Raw genomic sequence first — 27,830 nt, 5'->3', positions numbered from 1 at the left:
CTTTTAAATGTTGCTCTCTAGATCTTGTTGCTAACTACATAGCTATGTTTAATTTTAAATGCACTTCTTGCAAATTGTTTATCATGAATAAGGGTTTTCCTGATCTAAGAGACCTTCAAAACATTTGAAAATATATAGAGCTAGTGTAGTTGTTTCCTAAATTATAGCTTCCACAGTCAATGTGCTCCTGACTGTTATGTCTAATAGGATAATTATCCAAAGTCGGCATGAAATCTGTGGAATTCTCATGTCTCTTGAACATTCTTACATCTTGGTTATATTCCAACTTCTGCAGAAACTCTTTTCTTTGAGGAAAACACCTTGAATAGAAAGCATTAGCACATTGTGATGATGTTGTTGGCACATAAAAGGGCCTGTAGTTAATTTTCTGGTCAAATGTATTATCACTAAACTTACTCTTCTTTCTTGTGCTGTCATCTAACATGTCACCGGAACTGGATTTGTGGTAGTTGCCCTGATAAAACAAGTATTTGGGAGCTAGCTTTTCCTTTTTTTTGCTGTTTCTGTTCTTGGCTTGCGTGGAGTTATTTTCATCCTCAAGCCACAAACATCTCTGTTCATACTTGGAACTCTTACTGGGTTTCCCAAGCTGGTACTTAGAGAATTTCTCCTCTCCAGAATGTTTCCACTTTGAATACAAGGTAGGCTGACTTGATTTAATTTGTTGATTGTAAGTGATGACTTCATCAGTATCAAGAGATCCTCCTTCTGGAGTACTTTCATGTGAGGCCACAGATTTCTCTTTCTCCTCTTTGTTTATGGTAAGGGTTTCACTGAACCATTCAGAATCACTACTAATTTCCTCTAGGAAATCTGTAAACTCCAAGTTTAAGTTCTGCCTTTTGAATGAGGAAACTTGACTTTGACTTCTGGATTTGGAATCTCTGACCTGGTAAGCATGGGTCTTTTCCAACAGATGGCCCTTTCCATCAGTTGGGGTCAGCTGATCATGAGCTTCACTGACTGTATCCTTGTGATGATTTTTAAACTCTTTAGAACATTCTTTGGCATAATCCACTTTTGCTCTTTTTTGTGGTTTATGCACAAGATCCCGAGTATGACTATTTGCCCAGTAATCATCTTCTTGAACCCGTTCTCTCCTTTGCAGCTTTTGTGTTTGGCTCAGTGTGGTTGAGTGACAATTATACTTTGTCAAATTGACTTGAAATCCATTTCCCTTAGCATGCACAGACCTCTGCCACTGACATGTGCTTGTTGGGTGACTTAGTTCTAGGCAGATAGAGGCATATTCTGGAGTCTGATAATAATGGTTTAATGGAAAGTCAATAAAGTCATATGTTTCATAGATTTTATCTTTTCTGTCATGGTCTCTTTCAGAGAATTTGGAAGGATAGTATTCATTAGAATTAAGGTGGTCTTCTTTCTCAAGAGGTTGATCTTTAATTAACGAAGCTTGCAAAGTATTCTGGTCAGAGACACTGTCACTGTATTCATTGGTTAATAATTTTCCCGTTTTCTCTTTTCTAACTGAATATTCTCTTTTTTTCCTCCAGTGATAGTGGGAAGATTTATGTAATTGAGTTCTTTTCTTTTTTTTTGGTTTTCGTGTATTGGAAACTTGATATCTGGGCATTTCCTCCTGATTTTGAAGATACTGAGTGTTTAACTCTTTTTTCTTCAGAGTTTCCAATGTGTTCCTCAGTCTATACTTAGCTTTATGGCCGGCAACTTCTACCTCCTGTGGGTTAAACTGTGTGGATTCCTTTAAAAAAAAGGTTAAAAATCTGACATAAAAAAACAAAACAGATTTAAAATTTCAAAGAATATTGGGAATTCTGACATTGTTATAAGAGGTTTCTAATAACACATAGCATAGATTCAAATTAGGAAGAATATTGCACTGAGGAAACAGAAGATACAAAACTAAATGTCTCCATCTAATATGAGCTGCTTTGACTAGGTCTGTGCCCATCCTTATGTTACAAGGCACCATGGTTTACATACCTTCAAAGCACATGACCCTTTTTTCATTTTTTCACAAACTGGGAACATGGAGAATAAGAAATGGTCTATAGCCCTCCCAGAAAACCCTAAAACAAGAAAAGGCTGGTGGGTAAAATATGGGTTTGCAAGATAGTCAACCGGCCTAAAAGATAACCTATCTTTCTGTTTTTCATTCTGGCTTCTTTCGCTGGATTGCAGGTCAGAGTGTCTCTGCCCACCCTCAGTCAGAGACAACACAGCAAGTAAAAATGTGGCCATGGCAGTGGTTCTGTCTGTGGTGCCATCTGTTCTGCACAACCACAGGGCAGGTGAAAAGTGCTGCCCACAGTCCCACCCTGCTGGAAAAGTTTGGAGTGTACTTCTGTTGATAACTGGTGCAAATCAGGGCACAGTGCTTATCCATTATTTAGGGTTAGAATGTGGAGACTGTGTAATCAGTATAAGGTATCAATGGGACCAAGAACTAGGCATCACACATATTTAAATAGATAAATTCTTTCAAAGGAATCACCCTTGGTAGTCATTAAGGTAAACTAAAAAAGATCCAGCTAGCCTTATTATAAATGAAAATATAATATTTTTCTGATCCTGATTTCACTGTTTGTCCACACTAATGAGAAAAAGACTGACACTACAAATATACATTAAATGAGCTCTATCTACTAATGCCATCCATTTACTCTTTGTACAGTATTTAAGAAACACTGAATATGGATTTTTAAATGAACAGTTTGAAAGCCTTTCTGACCTTTACTCGGGAACATCTGCTGAGTCTGGTTATCTTTAGGAGGTCAGTAAGTGGGGAAAAAAGAACTTCTAAAATTGGAACTTTTCAAACAAAACAATTGCTCTGCAATGTGAAAAATTCCTTAGCAAATACTCAAAGACTAAACTAATGTGAGCTTGCTACACAAAGTTTTCTGTTCAAAACCCTCCCTTCTTATTCAAATCTGATGCAGGAAAATGGACAAATAAACTTAATGGAAGACTACAAAACTAACACCCACACTATCCATTTCTTCCTCCTGGTATTTTTCGGTTACATCCATTAGGAACTTAGAGAAGTAGATATGCTAGCTATAATGCCCTGGGTAAAACCAGCCTGAAGTTTAGCAGCACAAAGCGTGTGTGACAGATGGCAAAGGTGAGACATAACTACTTGAGAAAATTTGGGTACCTGTAATGTAAACCCACAGTTGGGGTTATTAGAGATCAATGAGCCTATTGAAAATAAACCTCAATGAATGCAATGTGTCTTCCATGGAATCAGTTTTAAATAGGTGACTTTTTAACTAAAGTGGTTGTGTCTCAGAATGAAACTGAACAATGAACAAATGGGAAAGAGCCTTACTGCAATTTTCCTCAGGAGCACCAGTAGCAACCAAACGGCCTCCACCCGCCTCTGAGCCAGAAGGAACTTTCTCTCCTCCCATTCCTCTGAAGAGTTGGGCTCCCGAGTCGCCTCAGCTTTGGCTCTGTCCCGCTTCCTTTGCCGTTGTCTGTCCCTTTCCTTCAGGACTCGCCTCCTGACCCTGGCCTTCTTCGTCTTTTCCTGGGCTTTCCTCTCCTCCTCCTTTTTTTTTCTGGACAATGATTAAAGGTCAACCATTCAGAAGGTATTTATTCGGTATTTGCTCTCTTCCCCACTCCTTCACCACTGTGGGTGGGGAGAGGAGGGAGATAACATGGACAAACAATAGATTATTTAGGTTTCCAGGAATCTTTCACTGCTCACCCCAGGGCCTGACAGACACAACTCAGGATAAAAAACAATGGACATGTCCATCAAAGGAGAAAGACACATGATTCAGTTGATCAACTAGAAGCATGTACAAGAAACCTTACACAGAGAATTTCAAAAAAAGACTACAGAGTTCAAAGGAGGGGCCTCTAGCTCCCACTTTCTCAAACCACAAGCAGGGACTACTGGAGCAGCTTTCACAGTTATGATTTCAGTTTTTCTTGACATCAAAACCTTCCATAAGCTGGTTTCACGTAGGCAAATAAAGGTTAAGTCAAGGCACTCAGAAAATCTTAAGTGTGAAAACTGATCCTTTGTACATGTTATCCAACACAGTATACTATCATAAAAACATACTGGTTTAGAAGAATATGGGCTTTTTCTTTACTACTGTTTTCTGAAAATTTAAACTGTTTTGGTCAAGCCCTTCTGGAAACATGGAAAGGCCAAAAAGGGACAATTATCTGAGTAAGAACTTAGCCAAAAGTCAGAGGATTATCTCAACTGCATGTTCAGTCCAGAAATTTGAGAAGGGGGAAGAATTACATTGATGAGGCATAACTTCTGGCCAAGTTTCACAGACATGACCTCCAGTAACTCCTATTACCTTGCCAGCTAAAAAAGTGAGAGGCACAACAAGGAAGAATACTCTTTATCCCCCTTCTTAAATGGCTGTAATTTACATGAAAAACTGGAAGAATAAACATGCAAGTGGAGTGGCCAGGAGGCAAAACTGGTTTTCAGAATCCTGAAGGCCCATTTGTACCTTCTTGGAAAACCCTTCACAATCTAATAGCCCTTTCTAGACTCAAGCTCCTAAATTGGGAAACAATGATAAGCTCAAAGAAATAAAGGTGGAGTCTCCTTAAATTCACAGAATTTAGGTCAATAAGAAAAATAATCCCAACAAATCAGTCAATGCTTTCTTGCCTATGGGTTAGTTTAAATATTGACCATCCTATGGAAGAAAACCTTCTCTAGAACTAAAAAGAGGATTTAATAAAAACATTTTACATTGGCAGGCTATGTAAAAGTTGGTAAATTTTAGGTAAATGGGTAATTTTTAAACATTTGGGAGGCTAGAATTTTCACTATAAAAGTTCCTGGTCCTTTTTTCAAAATCACTTTCTAGACAGCTTAATCTGGCTAGTACCATTAGTTTTCATTACTTGTTCTCCCTAACAAGGATACTTTCTTTTAAAGTCTCTTGTTTTCAACTGTTTGTTTGTTTGTTGTCATTTTGGTTTTGTAACAGCACAGTTGAAAGACTTTCAGGCTTTCAGGGAGTTCTCCAATCTGAACCAATTCCTGTCCTCCTCCCCACCTCCATGCAATCTATCAAGTGTAGCCATTCACTCAAAGGCAGAAATCCATAAATCAAAAGTTTAAAAACCCTCTTGTTAAAGTTGGTCTCCTTACCTTTCAGCTTCTTCTTCTCTCTTCTTTTCTTTTCTTCTTTCTTCCTCCAGTTCTTGTAATTTTAGCCTTTCTTGATTTCTCCTCCTTATAGCTCCTTCACTGAAGTGCTTGGTTGTATCAAATGTAACCTGCCCTCAAATATTTCAGTTTCATTAGACAAGTTTGCCAGTGTGTCTCAGACCAGAGAAATAAAACTAATATGGGCATAGTCAATTCAAAACCAAATAAATGTAGAATGTTCACCCTGTATCCTAGTACCCATACTGTTCAACTGCTTCTCAGTAGGCTTCCAAACAGTCCTGTGGGCTTCAGAAATTTCTTTTTTTAAGCATTTTTTAATTTAATAATTGTTCAAGTACAGGTTTCTGTCTTTTACTCCCATCCCAGCACACCTCCCCAGTGCTCCCCACCTCCCTCCCATTTCTACCCCCCTTAGTTTTTGTCTATGTGTCCTTTCTACTTGTTCCTGTAAATCCTTCCCCTTTTCCCCTGAAATTCTCTCAGAAATTTCTTTGGCTGAGCCTTGAGGAGCTGACATCACAGTCATAGGTGACATCACAATGCCATTACAGGCACAGGTTCTGATAGGCACAAGCTGGGCAGTGGGTGGTCATTATAGTGTATGTCATATCTTTTGCCTGACGGAATAGCTCATAATTTTAAAATTACATTTTAACACAAGTAGCTCCACACACACACACACACACACACACACACACACACACACACACTCATACATAGGAAGCTACTTAAGCTAAAAGTCCAACTTCATGCTAAAGATTAATTTAGAGAGAAAGGAAGGTTTAGTAGCATCTTTTCCTCTGCTGGATTAAGATTTCAAGGAGATGACTACACAGCCTGACATCAGTGAGGTGACATGACTGCATAGTCAAGCTGATTTTGAAAGGGAAGAATCAAAGTTTGTTGGGAATATGTTTGAGCAATTTACCTGACAGACAGCATGAAAATATAAATTGTGATCCCAATAATAAGGAGAAAGTAAATTGTTTTCTTTACAATTGATTTCAAACTGCATGCATTCTTCTCTCTCAGCAACTTGTCAAGTAGAATAAGCACGTGAGATACTTCCATAAGAGCCATGAAGCATCCTTTCATGCCCTCAAGAATTTAGGGCAGAGCCCCAGATTATAACAACAATCACTTTAAAGCCCAGTTGGCAGCATGCTGCCAGCAAAAAAAAATTCAAATAAGGATTATTTTCTTGCCTAAACATCCATTTATTAATGACAACACAAATCTTTACATAGCTATTGATCAGAGCCTAGTGGCATCTAAGGAAATTTATTCTAGATGTTTCCTTCTAGCTTTTACTTAGGACCACCTGAACAGTGGGAAATAAAAGAAACTCTGGCTACTTCTTACCTTAATGTTACATGCCAGAGCTTTTCCATCATCCCCTTTAAGCATCAGCTTCATCCCTCGAAGGGACTCCATGGCTTTTATGAAGTCTGTTGACTCCTGGTACTGTATAAAGGCCTCAAATGTCTGCAAGCCAAAGCTAAAACCCCCAAAGCTTCCACCAGTCATTACCTCTCTATAGGGGTCAAGCATAGGGATATCCACATTCTTGATCTTCCCAAAACTTTCAAAGACCACCCGAAGAATCTCTTCACATGGTTTCTCCCCACTGGAACCTTTAGGTGCAAACCACTTGCAGGGCAATCCTTGGAAATGTATGGAATGTGGGCTCTTATTGCAGTCCAGCTCATCAGCCCCATCACTTGATGGGGCCTCCTGTTCCTGGGGTAAGTGCTCCCACTCTCCCTGGGCATCTGTAGCCACTACTTTTAAGTCTGTTTTCAAACCATTTAGCTTGATGATCTTCCCATGTAATTTTTCCTTCAGGATCTGAACCAAACTTTGCGTTTCAGCTTCCCCCTCAAATCGGATGAAGTTCTTTGTACTCTTGGAGAGCCTAACTGTGGTGAACTGATCAGGGCAAATCAGGCTCTTCAGCTGGTCAAGAACTTCCCAGTTTGAGAAAGGCCTTGTAGGTTCAATACTCTCTGGGAGCAGCACATTGATAATCAGTTTTGCTATGGGCTTGAGGTAGAGGTGCTGAGCTGCACAGAGCTCTGTTGCCTCAGAGTTATCATATACCACTGTGACTGTCATTGTATCCTCAGGAAACCCTGGAGGGTGAAAGGGAACATTTTCAAACAAATGTAGCAATAACAGAAATTTGGACTTTGATGCCACCATTTGCTGGACTTAGGTCAAATTGAGAGGAAAAAACACACTATAGGGAGACTTAAGACAATAGCTTAGCCCTGGCTGGTATGGCTCAGTAGGTTGAGTGTCTTCCCACAAACCAAAAGGTCACTAGTTAGATTCCTAGTCAGGGCACCTGCCTGGGTTGCAGGCCAGGTCCCAGGTTGCAGGCACGCGAGAGGCAACCAATCCATCTATCTCTCGCACATGGATGTTTCTCTGCTTCTTTCTTACCCCCTTCCCCTCTTCCTAAAAATAAATAAATAAAATCTTTAAAAATAATAATACCTTATATTTTTAATGTGTTTTAGATGTTTCAAAGATTTTCCATATACTCTATCAGTTTCAACTATAAAATAGAAATAATAGGATATCAGGGAGGATGAAATGGGCGAGTACATGAGAAATTTTTAGAACAGTGCCTGGCAGACAGGAAGTTCTCAATGTACGATATGACTATTATTTATTCTACTTTATCTCATTTGATTAGTGAAGCAACCTGTGAGTAGGTATTTTCATGCCTGTTTTACTGACAGGGAAATTCAGATAGATTCAGGAAAACTAAATGAGTTGCCCATACACTGAGAACCTAAGATTCCAAATCTCCAATCTAATATAGAATAGAGCTCAAATGCAAAGTCCCATAAAACCTGCTGGAGGTGGCAGAGAAACAGGGTAAAGGTAAAACACATGAAGCACATTCTTGAACATGCACCCAGCTGATTTTTCTAACCCATGAACCTAATTTAGCATCCTTTGTCCAGGTTGGTTTTTAAGTCTTACATGCACATACTGATTTGTACTTCTCCAATCTACTGATTTTAACTAAATTGAACCTCTTCTAAGAAGTGTCAAAGTCAATTTGTTTTCTACTTTGGAACTAGAAAATCCCCAAAACATGATTGCTTGCAGTCATTTCATATTAACAAACTCTTTTAAGCCATCCCAAGGTAAATAATATTCACTAATACTGGGACTTAGGAATTTCTGCTTCTTTTCTCTTAAAGTATATTTTTATGGATTATGCTGTCACAGTTGTCCCATTTTTTCTCCCCTTTATTCCCCTCTACCTGCACCCTGCTCCCATCAGTATTCCCTCTCACCCGATAGTTCATGTCCATGGGTCATACATATAAGTTCTTTGGCTTCTCCACTCCCTATACTATTCTTAACCTCCCCCTGTCTATTTTGTACCTACCATGTATGCTTCTTATTCCCTGTACCTTTCCCCCCATTCGTCCCCTCCACCTCCCACTGATAACCCTCCATATGATCTCCATTTCTGTGATTCTGTTCCTGTTTTAGTTGTTTACTTAGTTTGTTTTTCATTTTGTTTTAAGGTTCAGTTGTTGATAATTGTGAGTTTGTTGTCATTTTACTGGTCATAGTTTTATCATCATCTTTTTCTTAGGTAAGTCCCTTTAACATTTCCTATAATAAGGGCTTGGCGATGATGAACTCCTTTAACTTGACCTTATCTGGGAAGTTCTTTATCTGCCCTTCCATTCTAAATGACAGCTTTGCTGGATAGAGGTCCTTGACTTTCATGATTTGGAATACTTCTTTCCAGCCCCTTCTTGCCTATAAGGTTTCTTTTGAGAAATTAGCTGAATCTTATGGGAGCTCCTTTGTAGGTAACTGTCTCCTTTTTTCTTGCTGCTTTTAAGATTCTTTCCTTATCTTCAATCTTGGGTAATGTCATTAAGATGTACCTTGGTGTGTGCTTCCTTGGGTCTAACTTCTTTAGGACTCTGAGCTTCTTGGAAGTTTATTTCCTTTGCCAGATTAGGGAAGTTTTCTTTCATTATTTTTCCAAATAAGTTTTCCATTTCTTGCTCTTCCTCTTTTCCTTCTGGCACCCCTGTGATTCAGATGTTGGAATGTTCAAGGTTATCCTGGAGGTTCTTAAGCCTCTCCTCATTTTTTTGAATTCTTGTTTCATCATTCTGTTCTGGTTGAATGTTTATTTCTTCCTTCTGCCCCAAATTGTTCATTTAAGTCCCAGTTTCCTTCCCTTCACTGTTGGTTCCCTGTATATTCTTCTTTATTTCACTTTGCACAGCCTTCACATTTTCCTCCATTTTGCAACCGTACTCAACCATTTCTGTGAGTATCCTGATTACCAGTGTTTTCAACTGTGCATCTAATAGGTTGGCTATCTCTTCATCACTTAGTTCTATTTTTGGAGTTTTGATTTGCTCTCATTTGGGCCATTTTTCTGTCTCAGTGCACCTGTTACATTGTAAGAGGCAGAACCTCAGGTATTTGCCAGGGTGGGCCAATCCACATCACTGCAATGTGGCACTGTATGTGGGGGAGGGGTCAGAGAGGGAACAATGCCACTTGTTCAGCTCTCAGCTGGCTTTTAGTCACTTTCTCTGCTACCCACAAGCAAATTGGGCCTTTCTGGTGCTAATTCCCAGGTGGGCGGATTTGTATACGCTCTAAGACCCTGTGAGTCTCTCCAATAAACATTCTTGTGAGGCCGGGAGTTTCTCCTACCACTGCAACCTTCACAGATTTTTCCAGCCAGAAGTTTTGAGACTTTATTTCCCTATACTGGAACCCTGGGTTGCACAGTCTGTCTCACTCTCCAGTTGTTCCTTCTGGTTTATCTACAAGCAAATGTAGGACTGCCCAGAGGTCCATCAGCTCCTGCCTTGCCTGCTTGGTCCTCCAGCTGCCACCTTGGCACACTTCCTCTCCAATCTGGCTGCCTGTCTCAACCCCTCCAATCAATCTGAGTGAATGTTTCTTCTTTAACACCTTGATTGTTGGACTTCCATATAGTTCAATTTTCTGGCAGCTCTGGTTGTTTTTGTTTTTAAATTTGTTATTGTCCTTTTGGTTGTGTGAGGAGGCAAAATGTGTCTTCCTATGCCTCCATCCTGGCCAGAAGTAGAAATTTCTGCTTCTATTTGCTAACTTGAAGTAGCACTTCCCAATAAAAGAACTTTGTTTCCCCCTTAAAAGTGGATGTATTCAGAATCTACATCGACTGATTTCCTCATTAATATCAACTTTGGGGACATTTAGACCCAAATATATAAAGCTACATGATGGAATTTCTAACACAAATTTACTACTGAATCTTGGTTAAAATTACATGTACATATTTCTTTAATAACTATCTTTGAAGGACAATCCAAGCCAACTTTATTTAGGAGACAGAGTTTGCATAAACTGATTTTTAAAAGGTTACCAAAAGTGTATTTAAGATACTAGATTCTAGAAATCCTTATGATAGCAATATTGAAGTGACACAATATGAGCACAGACGTATTCTCTTTCTCCAAATGCATTATCTAAACAGCAAAATAGAGAAAAAATCTAGTAAGTTTGCTGCAATTTGCAGCATAAGTGAAAATTGACACTAAGGTTCTTTAGGAGAAAATTTCATTTGGAATACAGTTAAGATGTACTGAACCCACAAATTTATCTATAGTCAATAGGCATTTATATAATCTAATTGAAAGCAGTGTTTTAAAATATTCCAGCAAAAGCACACACAAAATAGTAAATCATCTCAAAGTAATCATGTTTGTCATGCTATCCATTTATTTCAGTGATACTGCTTTTGTTTTAAACATTTCTGAATACCTCCCTTGGATTGATTTCAAAGTCTGGGTTACATTTCTTTTAAATAGTTTTGATAGAGGTCAGTTTCAAAATTCTTTTATTATGGATTTGATGTTTAGAAATCAACAAAAATTATCTAGAATCAACAATGTTGGACAAAATGCATGACTAAAGAATGAATTTAGGACTTCCTGTTAAGAAGGAGGTGGAGGTAGACACACTTTGCCTCTTGTGCAACTACAAAAAGGAATTACAACTAAATCTCAAAACAAATAACAACCAAAACTGCCAGAGAATTGAACTGTATGGAAGTTCGACAACCAAGGATTTAAAGAAGTAACATTCATCCAGATGGGTAGGAAGGGTGGAGATGTGCAGATGGGGCAGAGAGGTGAGGACACAGGTGTGGTATGGGGAGGTGGTGGCAGTAGCAGAATAGACATGGGTGGTCCCATGTTCATGCATTGTGGATAAAAATTGGGAGGCGTACCATAGGGGCAAGCAATCTCAATCCCAGGCCCAACCACACAGTCCAGGGTTCTAGCGCATGGAAGATAAATCCCCATAACTTCTAGCTTTAAAAACCAGTGGGGGTTGGGACAGCAGACAAAACTACTAGATTTTCAGCAAACTTTGCTTAAAGGGCCAGCATGGTCTTAAAATGTATGCAAACTCACACACTCTGGGATTCACCACCAGGGCAATAGTTGGAATGGTGCCAGTTGCATACAGGGAGTGGGTGAAGTGGCTAGAAATGGGGCAAGTGCTGGGCAAACCCTCAGAAGCCAGGCAGCTGCAAAGTCCCCTCTCTGAGCTGTACCCTTCATAGAGCCGTAAAGTAGTGAAGTGGGTTACCCCACCCTGGTGATTAACTAAGGCTCTGCCCCACACAATTTATAGGTGCCTTTTCTACAGTAGGCCATGCTACTAAGACAGGAAGTCAGAACAGCTCTACCTAATACACAAAAATAAACACAGGGAGGCTGCCAAATTGAGGAGAGAAAGAAATATGGCCTAAATGAAAAAACAGGTCAAAACTCTAGAAAAATAACTGAGTGAAACAGAGATAGCCAATCTATCAGATGCAGAGTTCAAAATACTGGTGATCAGGATGCTCAGAGAACTCATTGAGTATGGCAAAAGTATCAAGGAAGAAATGGAGGCTACACTAAGTGAAATTTAAGAAAAAAATCTATGGGAAACCAACAGTGAAGGGAAGGAAGCCAGGATTCAAATCAATGATTTGGAACATGAAGAAGAAATAAACAGTCAAGCACAACAGAATGAAGAAATGAATTTAAAAAAGAAACAAAACAAGAGAGAATAAGAAGCCTCTGGGACATCTCCAAAAGTGCCAACATCCGAATTATAGAGATGACAGAAGGAGAAGAGGAAGAGCAAGAAATTGAAAATTTATTTGAAAAGATAATGAAAGAAAACTTTTCTAATTTGGCAAAGGAAATAGACATACACATCCAGGAAGCCCCGAGAGTACCAAACAAGTTGGACTCAAGGAGGGCCTAGCAAGACACATCATAATTAAAATGTCAAAGGTTAAAGATAAAGAGAGAATCTAGAAAGCAGCAAGAGAAAAGCAGAGAGTTACCTACAGAGGAGTTCTCATAAGACTAATAGCCAATTTCTCAGAGGAAATTTTGCAGGCTAGATGGGACTGGCAAGAAGTATTCAAAGTCATGAAAAGCAAGGACCTATAACCAAAATTACTCTATCCAGCAAAGCTATTATTTAGAATTGAAGGGCAGATAAAGTGATCCCAGATAAGGTAAAGTTAAAGGAGTTCATCATCACCAAGTCCTTATTATATGAAATGTTAAAGGGACTTCTCTAAGAAAAAGAAGATAAAAAACATGAACAGTAAAATGACAACAAATTCACAACTATCAACAACCAAACCTTAAAAGAAAAAAAACTAAGCAAACTAGAACAGGAACAGAATCACAGATATGGAGATGACACGAAGGTTACTAGCGGGGAGGGGGAGGGAGCAAATGGGGAAAAAGGCACAGGGGTTAAAAAGCATAAGTAGTAGGTACAAAATAGACAGGGAGAGGTTAAGAATAGTATAGGAAATGGAGAAGCCAAAGAACTTATATGCATGACCCATGGACATGAACTAAGGGGTGAATTGCTGGAGGGTATGGGGGTACTGGGAAAAGGGGGGCAAATGGGAAAAAACTGGGACAACTATAATAGTGTAATCAATAAAATATACTTAAAAATAAAATAAAGTTATCCTCAATATAAATTGATTTCATTTCATCCTGGCTGGTTTGGCTCAGTGTATTGAGCACCAGCCTGCAAACCGAAGAGGTGCCAGATCAATTCCTGGTCAGGGCACCTGCCTGGATTGTAGGCCAGGGCCCTGGTTGGAGGTGTGCAAGAGGTAGCTGATGGATGTTTCTCTCACACATGGATGTTTCTCTTCCTCTCTTTATCCCTCCCTCCACCCCTCTCTAAAAAAGAAAAGAAATTTTACAAAAAACTTCAATTTCTTATTCTACTTAAGATTAAATTCACAAAGACTACTGAAAATCAATTTTTTGAGATTGAAGATATGCCTTATATCCTTCACAAGGTTGGCTTCTATGCAATAGAAGAAGTTTCTCTATTTTAGCCAGCTCTCTCTGCTTTCCTGAAGTGTATAAATGAAGTTCTTATCAAATGTGTACAGAAATAAGTCAAATACCATTTTACAGTGTTTGACGTACTACTATATTTTTTTACATTAAAAGTTAGCTATCATTTCCATTTCACATGGAAGCAAAAATAAGCAGTAAATTCTACAGCAAAAGTCACAACTTAATGACCACATGAACAACAAGATGGTCTCGGTGGGCAAAAAATGCTGACAGAGACTGAGGGACATGTCACATCTAAAGGGGCATTGCTCCTCAGCTCTAGCTGCAATGAGGGAAGGAGGGCCTAGTGTGGCCAGATAGTTCTATTATTTCAGAGAAGACCAAGATAAGTGTCTTTAGGTGAAATTTGATTTTGAGATGTTAGCAATCACCACAATTTAAAAGCACTGTGAAGTGTGAATAAACATAACTGCAGGCCTCATTGGCTTGCCAGTCCATAACCTCTGCTTTATAGTTTATGTTTTCACAGTCATTTCTCCAGTGAGAGGACTCTACACCTCAATTAGGAAACATTATTTTCTGACTTTCTCAAAAGGACCCAATTGTTTTTAAAAACAAAAAAGCTGGCCTCCCTTAAAATATTCAACTCAAATTCCTGATTCCCAACAGCAGCAACAATAACAAAATAAATATTTGTTCTTTTGATATCTTCCCCAGTTGTTCATGGGCTTTAGATCTTAAAATTAAATGTTTATCAATATTTCATCTTAAAATACTCTTCTAGAATAAAGACCTAATTTTCTCATCTTATTTTTAAAAATTACTGAGGATTCAGTCTGTACTAAGAAGTAAGCTTTTTACATATGCCATGGCTTCAATACTATAGCAATATCATTGGCAACTTCTGCCAGGTCATTAAACATCAACTTGACAGTACCTGACATATAGGTGCACAGTAGTGATAATTCCCATTGCAGTGCTTTTGCCTTAAGACCTCGGCCCAAAACAAACAAATAAAATGAAGAAGAAGGTGTGGGAGAGGGAGGAGAAGTAGGCGAGAACAAAGAAGAAAAGAAGGAAGAAAGGTAAGGGGGAAGAGAAGATAGGGCAGATCTGTGCTTACTGATAGAGAAGGGTACCCACGGTATTTTTAGAGGGGAAAAATGTTGCATAATAATAATGTGTAATAAGATCTTGCTCTTGTAAATGTATTATAATAAATATAGGCAATATAAAACATATGAGGAGGACCAAAGCTTTTCCACCCCAAAATGTGCCATTTGGGATACTGATTTTAAGCTGGTTATTAAAAAATGAAAGACTCAGAAATAACTTTTGACCCTCCCCCCCTTACCTGTCTATGGGAATAGAGACAGAAAATCCTGCTTAAAGGAAGGGAGCATTGCCTTAACATCATAATATAAACTAAATGTGGCGCACAGGGAGAATTCTGGCAAAGCCTGTTTGGTAGACTTTCCTTTGTGTATTGTTTCTGAGTGGCCCAGCAAGAATTTGTTTACCACATATTTGCTCTTTGTCTACCTATAAATTGCTTACTTTTCCTTTGAAGTGCCATATCTCTGTTTTGTTCCCCTTCTTTGTCCAAAAAAGCATGTAAACCTCAACTGCCCAATGTGTTTTCTGGTCTCGTAGCTTATGAGGGCCCTGAATGTAAATCTATAACTAAATTTGGACATTTTCTCCTGTTAATCTGTCTCATGTTAATTTCACTATTAACCCAGCAAGAAGAATTTAGAAAGTGGGAGGAAAATTATTTTTAGCCCCCGTGCATGTGTGTGCACACATGCACACACAGACACCCCTCTAAATGCAAAGTCTGGAAAGATGTACATCAAATTGTCAACAATATTTCCCCTGGGAAATGGAATGGAAGTATAAGAGGAATGGACTTTCCCATTTTACCTTGTACACATCTTGTTGCTTCAGTTTTTGAATGTTTACAATAAACATGTTAATTTTGTATTGATTTCTTCTATTGAAAAGGTTAACTTATATAACAGCAAACTATTAAAAAGAAACAATTCACAACTGCTAATATATACTTGCACAAAAAAGGATCAAAACTGAGTAACACAATAGCATCTCCCTCCACCATTAGATATCCCCTCTATCTGCCATCATTGTAAATGCTGAGAGGCATCTGAACCCATAACCACAGATTGTGTGAGTCATGACTGAACCCTGTGAGATTCAAATAGGATTTTCAATAACAAAAAAGCAGTTGGCCAGTTTAATACTAGATGCATAAAGTTATTTTTAAGAACTGCTTAATTGAAACATAATTGATATATAGTCACATAAAGTGTACATGTACCAAAAGTGTACATTTGGATGAATTCTGACATATGAATACACATCTATGAAACCATCACCACAGTGAAGGTAATGAAAATGCTCATCACCCACAAAAGTTTTCTTCATGCCTCTTTGCAATCCTTCTCCCACTCTCAGCGATCACTGATCTGGTGGCAGAATGTTTAAGTCATAGCTGATTTATCTTATAGTAAAAACAGACAGATGTTTCTGGAAATACTCAGTGACATCCAATACCCAACTTCAATATATGCTTTATTCTAAATAAGGATCCTTTCTTAACTCCAAGTTCCAGTGTACTAATCCTTGAATGTAGTTAAAGCTGCATAGGGCCTTACTTTGCTCTTGAAAATAGATTTTAAAAGGTATGTGCTCTTATCCCCACACAATCCCTGTTTTTAACCTCATTTAAACAAAATAAACATATTTTAAATATTTTTTAAAATTAGCTATATTATTTAGTAGATACATATGCCAAAAGAGGTGGAATCAGTGACATCAAGTTATTATGCTATGACTTAAAACTGATTCCTTAAAACAACCTAAGTAACCCTCTAAATTCCCTTTTAATACGTCTGTGCTTCAGTTGGGAGCAATGGAAGGATTCATTAAACATTTCCTCATCATTTTCACCAATCATGGTCATATACATTGATTATTCAACAACGGTTTAAGAGCCTAGTATAAACCAAGCCCTGATGGCAAAGAATGCCAAAAACCAAAGTTTAGCCTCCATATATTATCAAAAACTTAAATTTTATTTTATTTTTTTAAAATATTTTATTTATTTATTTTTAGAGAGAGGGGAAGGGAGGGAGAAAGACAGGGAGAAAAACATCAATATGTGGTTGCCTCTTGCATGTCTCCTACTTGGGGACCTGGCCTGCAACCCAGGCATGTGCCCTGACTGGTTTGTGACCCTTTGGTTTGCAGGCTGGCACTTAATCCACTGAGCCACACCAGCTACGGCCAAAAACTTAGATTTTTAATTTAAAATGTTTAACTATTCCTCTGTTCTATTATGTTCTATGACCTCCCCAATCCCCCACCATCACTGTATACACATCCTTCTTCTCACCTGATTAAAACAACACTATTGAAATCACTTATTCTTTCATACCTTTGCAGAGGCAAATGAAAGTTTCTCCAACCTTAAAACATTATAGTTATTCAATAATGTTTACAGTACACATTCCAGCAGTATCTTGTGTACACAGCTTTATGAAAACATTTCACTCAACATGCTCCCCATGCCAGAACTTTTCTAACAGATTTTCAGAGAATATGTCTGCTTCCTCTAGTCATCTCTCTACCTCATCTTCTTTGCCTCTATATCTAGTAGCATAGCTGACTTCAATAACAGTAGAATAAGAGAAGAGAGAAAAGAAAACAGTCTTGAGATGTTCTCATAAACCTAAAATGGTTGTCTTAAGCTGCCGTAAAAATTCAACACATTCTGTAGAGTCTGCATCCAAGGTTACTCCAATATCTTCTTTCTTTTCAGGAGATATTACAGAAATTCCTGATATATCTGAGTTTTTTACTATCAGAAATATAACCTTAAAACTTTAAAAATATTTGAGTTATAAGTAAAATACCCACCATTCATTCTCTCTCCCTTTTTCTCACTTTCATAAAAAAATATGTGTTGTCAAATACCATATGATCTCACCTGTAAGTGGAACCTAATCAACAAACCAAACAAGCAAAATATAACCAGAGACATAGAAATAAATAACAAACAGACAGTAACCAGAGGGGAGGGGGGGAGAAAATAGTGGAAAGAAGGGAAGGAGTCATTAAGGAACGTGTATAAAAGACACATGGAGAAAGCCAAATGGGGTAAGGATTGAGGGTGGGAGGTGGGTATGCCTGTGGTGGGGTGAGAATGGAGACAAGTGTACTTGAACGATATTTAAAAAGAGAGAAAAAAATGTGTTGTCAGAGTGCTAGAAAGGACTTTTGAATAAGGCTCTTTTTAAAAACCAGTGAAAAACAGGACAACCTACCTGCACAACTCAACATCATCTTTCAAAGTAGTTCTTTCCTAACTTCCTTTTTCTCCAGGCCTTTGAACCTTAAAATTAGTCATGTAAGCATTTAAGACATATAAAATTATATCAACATATTTTTATAATTAGTGGGGCAGCCAAGGTGTATTTTGGTCAAAACTACCTAGCCAATTGTCAAATTCTTTGCTAGTACAGAATCCCAAGAAGTCTTGACCAAACAGAACTATTCTCTGGCTCTTCAGTTAACAAGTCTTGCATAAACATTCATGTATTCTGACACACCATTAACCTTAAAAACAATTTTAAAACCGAGGCTGACCATATACTCTGATCTTGAAAAAATTTGAAATCACATTATTAAAATGAGTGGCCCTCTCAGTATTGTGATAATATGATATAGCCAAGGCAGGACCCATGATATGACTAAATTCCCTAATTAAGATGGTCCTAAAGGGCTTATTGGGACACTGTGGGCTTTGGAAACAGAAAGCAAGGGACTTTTGGAGATCTGCAGCCATTTAGCAATGATGAATTTGTGACCATGAAATATGAATGTCCTACTGAGAGCAAACCTCTTCTACCACCGTTCAAAGAAAACCTGCTCTAAAGTAGAATTTAGAATGGGAAATTTTTATCTTGAAATGCAGAAAACCAGAATCATGTTAATTCATCTCTGAGCAACTTATTTTCAGTTTTTACTTCCTTATTTTATTTATTTATTTGTTTATCTATTTATTTATTTATTTATCTATTTATTTATCTTTAGGAGGGAAGGGAAGGAGAGAAGGAGAGAAATATCAATGTATGGTTGCTTCTGGTGAGTCCACTGCTGGGAACTGGCCTGCAACCCAGGCATGTGCCCTGATGGGGAATCGAACCTCGATCTTTTGGTTTGCAGGCCCTCGCTCAATCCACTGAGCTACACCAGCCAGGGCCCTATTTTAAAAGATAATACTAATGTTTCCTTTATTGATTATGTTTGTGAAAGCTAAGTGTTTCCAGGGCTAATAAAAATAGCCCTGACTGGTGTGGCTCAGTGGATTGAGTGCTGGACTGCAAAGCAAAGGGTCTCCAGTTCAATGCCCTGTCAGGACACATGCCTGGGTTGCTGGCCTGGTCCCCAGTAGGGGGTACGCAAGAGGCAACCACACATTTACCTTTTTCCCCCTCTCTCTCTAGACCCTTCCCCTGTTTCTAAAAAATAAAAAAAAAAACTTTAAAATGCTTAAAAATAAATTAACCTAAAGAAAGGTGTTAGGCCTTTATGTACAAATGCACTTATATAAGTCTGCTGGTGAGTATGGGAGTCACTGCATGATGGCAAGGGAGGGAGCAATTTTTAAAATATACACAGGGCAGTTGCAGACCTGGCTGACTAACATTTTGGTCTTTGGCCCTTTTGTTAGCACTGGGACTTTTATTGTAGAATATGTCTCTTCAGACACTTCCAACCAGGGATATCACTTTATAACTTGGAGTAATTTACTACAATATTACCGAAGTAGACTCATTGTTTTCTTTTCTTCACATTAAAAACACAAAAGCTATCAGGGAATTAAAACAATGTGGCTAACTATATTCCATACTTTTGCTTCACTCACTCAAGAGTCAGAATGTAATTTGTGGGAAATGTATATCATGAAGTCATCAGCGTTACTTCTGTTTTATCTTCCCAGTCTGAAAATTACCAGCAAACTTCCTGCCCACAAGTCGCCACCTATAGGGCAAAAGCAGCGTTTACATGGGGCCATGCTTAGCACTATTAAGACGTTTCTGAAAGAATATTTCCCAACCTTTTTAAAATCTCAAGGTAAACTTATTTGAATGCAAGTCCTGCAGAATAAGATATTACCCAATACCTTATGGTGAAAATGTGGTCAAGGGAGAAAAGACTGGAGAAGTCACAATTCATGTCAACTCTTCATGGTGTACTGCTGTTATGGCATCTTGGCAAAAGAACACTACTAGAGAAATGAGTAACAAAGTCAAAAGTAGATGAAATGCAATAAATAAGAAAAAATAAAGACAATGTAGAATGAAGAGCTAGGATGTGTAGATATGTGTGTATGGTTTTTTTCTTTTTATTGATTCTAGAGAGGGGGGAGGAGAGAGGAGAGGGAGACAAACATCAACGTGAGAGAGAAACATTGATCGGTTGCTTCTTGTACATGCCCCTATGGTGGACTGAACCCACAACCCAGGCATGTGCTCTGACCTGGATTCGAACTGGTGACCCTTTGGTTTGCAGGACAACGCCCAACCAAGCTATACTGTCCAGGCTTGTGTATATAATTTTTTTAAAGATTTTACTTACTTATATCTAGAGAGGGGAAGGGAGAGAGAAAGAGAGGGAGAGAAACATCAATGTGTGGTTGTCTCTTGCTTGCCCCCTACTTGGGGACCTGGCCTGCAACCCAGGCATGTGCCCTGACTGAGAATTGAACTGGCTACTCCTTGATTTGCAGGCTGGTGCTCAATTTACTGAGCCACACCAGCCAGGGCTGCATATGATTATTGATGGACAGTATTTTGTAATTTTTGTGTCACTGTTGGAAACAATAATCTTTTCATTCATCAAACATCTTTTTCAATACTTTCCATGTGCAAGCAGGTACTGAGGAAGGTCTAGGAATATTGGGAGTTAAAGGATGGTATAGTCTCTTAAGATAAAGCAATACCAATACAATGTAATTATTCTGTGTAGAGGAATGCCTGTGGTGAAGTTGGAACAAAACAGAGGTCTATCTAGAGGGGTCAAGGAAGCTTTTCTTACCAAGTTCTTGAGCTGAGGTTTGGAACATGATTTTGCTGGACTAGTGGTGAACGAATCAGTGTGTTTAAGGGCATGGGGAACATTGTGCTTCTGGATTCAGAATTGTAAGAAATGGCCTTTTAAGGTCAGAACTGGAGAAGATTAACCTGAAAAAGAGGATACATTACCTGTGAAAATGTACTGGTTCCTACCTATTCAAAGTGTACTGTGTATGTAGCCTGTACTTGTAAGGTTATAGAAATAGTCTGTCTAGAGGCTGGTGTGTTCCATATAGTTCACTATAGACATCTAGAGCAATTATTTTCTTTCCTGATCTGAGCCAAAGGAGAGCTGTCAATCAGTGCACCTCTAGCCCCAGGGATAGCTCTAGTATTGAAATAGAACTGAGGCACTGGTAGAGAATAACTTTGAAGATGAACAGGATAATGTCACTGAATTGGAATGTGAACTCCCATTATGAGTATATAGTTGCATATCTCAGGACCACGTATTGGCAGTGTATCCTCAGTGTAGCGAGATGTAAATAATTTCCATGTGTGTTGGCTACAGATACTTTGAGGGTGGACTTGGGGAAAATCCAGGTATTTCTAAAAATGTTGCTTCCTTGGAGTTTGGAAGTATTGTATTGAAGAAGGACCTGTGAACCTTGTGCCATTTGTATCTCCAGAAGCACTCAAAGCACATTTTATTAACTTTCTCTTTGTTTTCTTCTCTGGTTTGAGCTTCTATCCTTGCCATTGATGCCACTTTCACCTTTTTTCTCTGCACAGTACAGCCTTGTTGTTTGCTGTGCCAGAGGTGGAGCAGTGGTGCTCAGGGTTAAAAAGCTGTAATTCCCCTTTGCTTTGCTTCATTTTGTTTTATATTCAGAGATAGTTTAAAATTCCTGTAAGTTCCTAGGTTACACTTATTTATTTATTTTGTCCTGTACTGGAGGACAATCAAGTTCATTCTTCCTAGGAGGGGATTTTTATACATATAGATATATATTGGCAGTTTATCCAAAAGATAATACAGGAAGAATCTTATTTAACAGGCTTGATAGTATGAGCCTTCTTAACTGACTAAAATACTTTACAGAATGGAGTATATCTCTACCTATGTTTTAAAATTTGCTCACATAAAGCAGATGTTCTGCATACTTTGTATTTATAAACAATAACCAGGTGTGGGTGGGAAGGAGACTGCTTTCCACAAAAGGGTTGTTTCCCAGTTCCAAAGCTTTGTTGCTGGAGATGGTGAATAAATATTGTATTGCTTTGCTGTGTTTAAAAAGCAGTGGATGAAGTGGTTTAAAAAATAAGACAACTATATATTTATAATTTTCTGTACGAACAGCATTGACATTTACACACTGTGGTTATAGATCATGATTTGTTTTTGTACCTGTTTGATAAATTCAGATATTGATATCATGAATACATTTCTCATTTTTCATGACTATAACAAACTTCTGTATAAATTCTATATAGAGAGAATGCTACAGAAACTCTGTAGGTACTATATACTTGGTTAGATATTCCATCTTCATAGGGATTTGCATTTTCCGATGACTTTTTAAAGGTTTATTTTATTCTCATTGCAGAGAAAGGAGAAGAAGAGAGGGAAACATCAACGCGTGTGCCGTAAAGGGGGATTGAGCCCACAACCTGGGCATGTGCCCTGACTGGGAATTAAACCACCAACCCTTTCAGATACTATGGGAAGATGCTCCAACCAACAGAGCCATGCTGGCCAGGGCTCCAATTCTTTATTTTGAAAGAGCACTTCTCTTTCCAAAAGAGTACCACTACTACTCTACACTAGTAAAAGAAAGGATACCACTATGAAAATATTTGTCCAAATTAAAAAAAACAATTTCTAGCCCTGGTTTAGTTAGTTGGAGAATCACCTTGTACACCAAAAAGTTACAAAGTTGGGATTCCATCCCTAGTCAGGACACATACCTAGATTATGGGTTCAATCCCCAGTCAGGACACATACAGGAAAAAACTGATCGGTATCTCTCTCCTCCTCCTCTCTCTCTAAAATCAACAAATATATCCCTGGGTGAGGATTAAAAAAATGATTTCCATGTCAACATATATTACCATGTCAAAGGGTAGGAATAAGTATACATGGCTTATTACATATTATCAAATTGTTCTCCTGAAGGATTCAGTTAACTTATGGTATCAGCAGTATTAAAATGCCCAATTCCCATGCAGCCCGTGCAGCCTTGCTGACATTGGATCACTATCATTTCTATTTCTGCTACTTTTATTAGTATATAATGGCAACTTAAAGTGGCTTTAATTTGCATTTAATTTTTATATAGGGTGAAGCTCCAGCCAACCATTACATTGATATTCAACTGCTTCTTCAACATCTCCAAGACAAATGTTTCATTCACATCTCAACCTAACAAGTGCAACAGAACTCTTGGAAGTCACCCAGTGATTCCTATCTCCCCAACAGACCCACCTTCCACCCACGTGCTCAAGCTCAAAGCCAGGAGTTTTGCTCCCTTTCCCGAGATTCAATCCTTCAGCAAGTCCATTTGACTCCACCTTTACCACACATTCCAAATCCACCTCCGTCTTCACTGCTACTCTCCAGCTGTAAGCCACTATCATCTCTAACCTGGATTACTGCAACAGCCTCCCACACTACTCTTTCTTCTTTTTTCATCCTTGCCCCCAGAGAGTCTATGCTACACAACAGTTCAATGCTTTTTCTGAACACCTTAATTCAGATTGTGCCACTCTTCTGTTCAAAATCCTCCAGTGGCTTCCCACCATGCTTTGAACTGAATCCAAACTGCTTATCCTCAAAATGTGGTCCGCTACCCATCTCTTTCAACTCATTTTGCTCCCTACTGCCCTGTTCTGTCCATCCCAGTCACACTGGCCTTTTTACTGTTCTTTAAAAGCATCACTCCTCAGGGCCTTTGCACTTATGGTTCCTTCCAGCTGAAATGCTCTCTCCCCCAAGATTTTCTCATGGCTGGTTTCTTCTCATGTTTCACACATGGCCCAGAGAAGTCTTCCCTGAACACTCTCTTAAACAGCACTGCTGCCACCCTTGCCATATTGTATGTTGCAGCATATCAACCCATTTCACTTTCACCGTAATAATGAAACGATCAAATTAACATGGGTACTTGTTCATGTCTTTTATCTCTACCCTCTCCACCCCCAATCTGAAAATTCCATCACGGCAGGGACTGCATCTGCCTGGTTTACCATTTTATCTTCAGAGTCTAGAACAGTGCCTGGCACATAGTTGCGAAAATAGTAATAATAGAACATAAAGATGAATTGTGCAATGCTAATGCAGGCCTCTTTGTTCTTTCAGGCTCCGAGAGCTATCAACATTAATCAGTGAACTTGGAGATCAATCAGGTGTACATACCAAGCATCTACTCAATGTAAGACTCTTCAGGGGATACAATGATGAGTCACTCTCAAAGAACCAAGACTAGAAAGAGAAAGAAGTTAACACAATTAACTGGAACCTGAGGAAATAAATGGTGAATGCCATCAGAAGCACAGGATACTGTGAGCCACAGAAAATTGATAATGATTTTAACACTCCACATGAAAAGAGTGCTGGAATTTTTTGGGAATATGTTTCAGTACTTTTCAATGTGCTAGTAGTACACCTTCAAGAGTCTGGGGACATGCACAAAGAGAGCTGGTTGTAGTTGTCGCAATAACTGGTGTAGAGGGGGTATTGCTGCCATTTGGTGGGCAGATGGCCAGAGATGCTAAATGACCTACAGCACCAGTCACATCTGCATGATGAAGAATTCACCCCAAAGACCAATACAGAAATGCCTTTTCTCTGTCCATCAAGAACATATGGAGAAATTTCAGGGACTTCCAGATTAACCTTTTTTAACAGGCTACTTTTTAGGTAGTCATTTCTGAGTTGTTTTCTTTCCCTAAACTATTATCATTTTGACCCACATACTATACACACCAAGTTTTCAGCAGAAAGAAAAACTGAGTCCAAATGAAGGATAAAGGGGAACAGCAAGGTTTGCCAGAATGTCTCTTTGGAGCCCAAGCACAGCAGGCTTCAAAACCCCAGCCCAGAGGACAGGTACCACTTATGGATAATGCTTAGTTTTTAGCCATCAGCCCTTCCCCAGTGATGTCCACAGCATCCTGTGTAAAGACTATTCATATTTCACAGTCAGTTCTACCGCATTTCCAACAATTCCCTAATTACAAAGTAAGACAAAAAGCTAATCCTGAATTAGAATCCTTGCAAGTGGGGTCTTGTTTCCCCAGAGTAGGGGTCTGGAGCCTACAGGGTCAGGTAGGTTTCAAGACTCTGGGGCCATGACCTTAGCTCAGACCCCAACTAAACAGGTCAATAGTACACAGCTCTACTTTCCTCAGGTGAAATATAGACCAGGCCCTCTGGCATTTCAACAGAAGGTGGAAATCCTGATGTTAAAAAAGAATCTTTTGGTTTTTCAGTGTTTACCCCTAATTGAAGGGCTTTTTAAAACACTGTGCAGGCTGAAGCACACTCATCCAAGGCTGAACTCGATTCAGGGCCTCTCCCACCTCTTTTACAAAACCTTCTCTGCAACAGTAATTAGTAAAATGCTTTCGAGTTCAAGAGCTGATGTCAGGCAGACCTAGGTTCAAGTCCCACCTCTGCCATTGACTAGCTAGGTGATTTATCTAACTTCCTTGAGCTTCAGAAGATGACAATAAGGTCTACATTATAGAATTTTTGAAGAACTAAGGGAAATTATGCAAGTAAAGTACTTAATCCCCAATAAGTTCTCGATTAATATGAGCTTTGTTATTACTATGGGTGACCTTCTTCTCCTCCTTTAAGTGGGTCAGCCCTTTTACTGTCTTTTCTGAGCAAAGCACGACTGGATTCCATGCGGTCCATGTTTGCTCAGACTGGGCCCCAGGCATTAGTCTACATCAGCCCCCAGCTTGGCTTTAAAGCTTCTTAAAGTTCCAGGAGCACATTGGATATAACATAGTCCTCATATAGACCCAAGTGGACACTAAATCAGAATTGCACACATACCACCACCCTGCCTCTGAAACAACTCAGCAAAAGTCCCTCTTCCTAGCAAAGGCAGGAATGCATGCTGGGAAGATAAACATGTGGCAAGTGTCTGTGGCACAGAGCTGCTTCAACGTTTGAAGGAAATCTCTCCCTCCCTCCCTCCCTCCTTCCCACACACCACCACCACCACCACCACCACTACCACCACCACCACCATTATCTCCACATTTCCAAACCTCTGTACCTCACCTTTCCTTCTGATGCTGGAAATGACACATAAAACCAGTAAAAGGCCATTCTCTTCACACAAGTGTATGATAAGGAACCCAGATAAATGGGCCAACTGCAGATGTAATCTTTGGCTTGGACTATATGGAAAGTGCATGACCCACCAGAGCTAAGATGGTCTCTGCTGGCCCAGTCTCCTAAATGTTAACTCCACCTCAAATCAGCCCCACCCATCCTCTCATAGGCACAGCTGGGATCCCTTGGGCACCAGTGCCAGCAGGCCTATTTCCCTTGTCACGTCTTCTCTGTGCTTAACAAAAATCAGAGTAAAAATACCTTCGTGTAGGTTACTTCCCGCTTCAAGTTACCCCATGTTTTGAGTGATTCTCTCCCTCCCAAACAAAACACAGAAAAAAAGTGTGATTACTGGAATGCCTTATTTTTTAAGAAAAAACAGAAATCGAAAGGGCCAACTATGTTGTCCTATAGAGTGGTTTTCTCTACCTGTTGTGCTATATAAATTTACAGTGTCAACAGCATGAAGTTACAAAGTTAGATCAGAGGTAGGCAGGAAAACAGTACAAAATGGGGATGATAGTTGAGACCTCATTCCTAATCTAAAAAAGAAAGAGAAAATGAAAAGGCCCAAAGGGTAACCAGTCTCTCGTGCTAGAACCTGATTTTCCAATACAAGTCACTCCTCGGAATTAGCAGCATTGCAAAGTTCTCCCATAGCTGTGGGCTTTAAATAAAATTGCAAAACACAGTAGCCCAAACGTAGTAAAGAAGATGCGTGTCCCAAGTACTCCACAATTCCTCCACATGCAGGGATGGCAGTTTCTCCTACAGTGTGGGCCTCTCCAACTTGCTTCTTCCCCTAGCTCCACTGCTCACCGGCAACCCAAGTCAGAACCCCAGGTCGTGGGTGAAACGTGTTCCCTTAGTCAGATGGAGAAAGGTCTGATTGCACACCTGTACCAGAAACCTCCAGCTGAGACTCTTGAGGTGTCCTTGTAGTCAAGGTCCCCGTAGCATAGTGAATGCCCCCCACCCCCATCTCTGGCTTGTGGATCAAACAGGAGAGGGCACCTTCAGTTCCCACTAAGGGCATACCACTGCCAGTGTACCCCAGGTGGGTGCCCTGAGTGACCTCGGCTGGAGCAGCAGCCTAAGCACCCCTTAGTACAGCTCCAGGGCCAGAGGAGGTTAGGCAAGGTCTAGGGTGAAGGGAGAAGACCAGGGGAAGAGCCTGACCACATCTCTGGAGAACCTGACTCTGCAGGAGCCAGCAGGGTGGCCTGGTCTCCTGCACATCTCCTCCCTAATCCCCATCGAAAGTCCAGGATAGCCCTGTCTGCAAGGCCCCACAGCTCCCGTAAGCCAGGGCGGGCAGCGTAGCGGGCCGTGGCCGCTTTCTTTGCAAGCAGAGCTGAGGGCATTTACCGGGAGCCTCAAGAAACCACTGCGTCTCCACTCAGGTTACCACTGGGGTAGCAGGTCTGCCGCCGCCTCTGTCACCTCTTTCCGGCCGCTGCAGTTGCACCGGCGATGCTCCCGTTGCTCAGTGAGACTATGGTCTGCGAGGGGAGCTGTTGAATGACACAAGCGTTCAGTGCATCCAAGTCAGCAGCGCAAGCCCGCACCCTGATGCCAACGTCCTGTGCGCCCCTCACCCAGCTGAGGCCCCGCACAGGCCGCACCCCCTCACTGCCAACCCTCAACTTGCTCTAAGAACCAATGGCAACAATGGACTAGTCCCGCCCCTTCTATTTCCCACAGGGCCAATCACCTTCTCCTGAGACACCATTCAAGTAGCCCCACCTCCATCGTACAGCAAAGGCAGAGCCAAAGTTTATGCTACTGCGCGGTTGCTCTCAGTGATGGCCAGAGTTTGTCTGGGC

At 39.8% G+C, this 27,830-nt stretch overlaps 1 protein-coding gene across 1 annotated transcript; it reads right to left on the bottom strand.

The window, feature by feature from the left end:
• On the bottom strand, positions 1–27,452 carry LOC128628072 (A-kinase anchor protein 17B-like). Its single transcript, XM_053669774.1, has 5 exons — positions 27,373–27,452; positions 6,530–7,299; positions 5,147–5,274; positions 3,338–3,569; positions 1–1,744 (listed from the first exon to the last, which is right to left on the bottom strand). Exons 2-5 carry the CDS (start codon positions 7,280–7,282, stop codon positions 116–118), a joined length of 2,742 nt encoding a protein of 913 aa, XP_053525749.1. The 5' UTR covers positions 7,283–7,299; positions 27,373–27,452; the 3' UTR covers positions 1–115.
• Positions 27,453–27,830: the final 378 nt, after the last annotated feature.

The sequence above is a fragment of the Artibeus jamaicensis genome, unplaced genomic scaffold (assembly GCF_021234435.1).
Source record: "Artibeus jamaicensis isolate MK-2021 breed Jamaican fruit bat unplaced genomic scaffold, CSHL_Jam_final contig_1686, whole genome shotgun sequence".
Classification (NCBI taxonomy): Eukaryota; Metazoa; Chordata; class Mammalia; order Chiroptera; family Phyllostomidae; genus Artibeus; species Artibeus jamaicensis.
The sequence above is the reverse complement of the archived record's forward strand: the minus strand, read 5'-3'. Positions and strand labels throughout refer to the sequence as shown.